At 38.3% G+C, this 1,183-nt stretch overlaps 1 protein-coding gene across 1 annotated transcript in view; it reads right to left on the bottom strand.

Moving 5' to 3' along the window:
- Positions 1-20: 20 nt before the first annotated feature.
- LOC119592113 (zinc finger protein 12-like) overlaps positions 21-1,183 on the bottom strand; it is a 23,386-nt gene continuing 22,223 nt past the window's right edge. The window contains exon 6 of the mRNA XM_037940932.1: positions 21-1,167. Within this exon, the coding sequence (XP_037796860.1) occupies positions 664-1,167 (504 nt within the window). The 3' untranslated portion in view covers positions 21-663. The remainder of the gene's footprint in view (positions 1,168-1,183) is intronic.

The following is a 1,183-nucleotide window of genomic DNA, read 5'->3' on the forward strand; positions in this document are numbered from 1 at the left end:
AAATCTTATCTTGGCCCTATAATAAGTTCCGTTTACTTTTTGGGAAGACTTTAATGTACTTTCATATCCATATATCCAATATGACTTCATATTTCATATAAATATCCAAACCTGGAAAATCATCCTAGTTATGCAAAGCATTCTACACACACTGTATATTAAACAGCAGACCATAAACCCGAAGTAATAAATATTCTTTTTTTTTAAGTTTAGGAAAGGAGGATCATCTGAAACTTTAAACTTACATGACTAACTCGTATTATTTTTAGGACCTGCATTTACATGAGTGGCAGTATTGTGTGAATGATGAGGAATTCAACAAATGATAACTTTAAATCATATCATATTCATTTATGTTCAACAGATTCAGACTATCTCCACAGAGATCAGATTACTTAATGTTATCTGAAAGCAGGCTGGCAATGTCTGTTACTTATTTACCTTTGTTAATTAGTTGAAAGACAATAAAATGAAGGTTTCACCATATTCCTTGATTATTTCCTTTTGACAGTTGAATGCTCTATGTTCCAAAGGTTCACCATACCTTCTCTTTCAATTAATGACAGAGCAATACTATATGAAAGCAACATGAATATGGGAAAGAAACATTAAAAGTGAAATAAAAATGAGTGAAAATGAAAGAACTATGACAGAAGGAAGGGGTTACTGATGAGTTTGGGAATGTCTTCTCAGATTGCTCATGCGGCTGAATTTTGCCGAGCAGTGCTGACATGAAAATGGCTTTTCTCCAGTGTGGGTGAAGAGATGATTCTTGAGGTGGGCCTTCTGAGCAAAGCGCAAAGGACAATTAGGGCACATGTATGGCTTTTCGCCCGTATGTGTCCTCATGTGAACTTTCAGATTGTATTCAAATGAAGCACTAAATGAGCACTGCGGACACTGATACGGTCTTTCCCCTGTGTGAGTACGTAGATGGATCACCAGATTGCTCTTGGATGCAGTCTGGTAAGAGCACTGTGCACAGGAGAATGGTTTCTTCACCTTCTTTCTTCCACAGCTGCCACCAGGTCTATAAGTGCTGTCTCGTTCTGCGTTGGAGAAAGGGTGGTGGTGAAACTGTCGCAGCTGGGTGACTGATGCCAAAATCTTCCCGAGTCCCATGTTTTCACTATCACTGGTCCTCTGATTTTCACTATTAGGTCCAACCTGTAAACAAGACCCA

This window comes from Penaeus monodon, chromosome 29, assembly GCF_015228065.2.
Source record: "Penaeus monodon isolate SGIC_2016 chromosome 29, NSTDA_Pmon_1, whole genome shotgun sequence".
NCBI lineage: Eukaryota > Metazoa > Arthropoda > Malacostraca > Decapoda > Penaeidae > Penaeus > Penaeus monodon.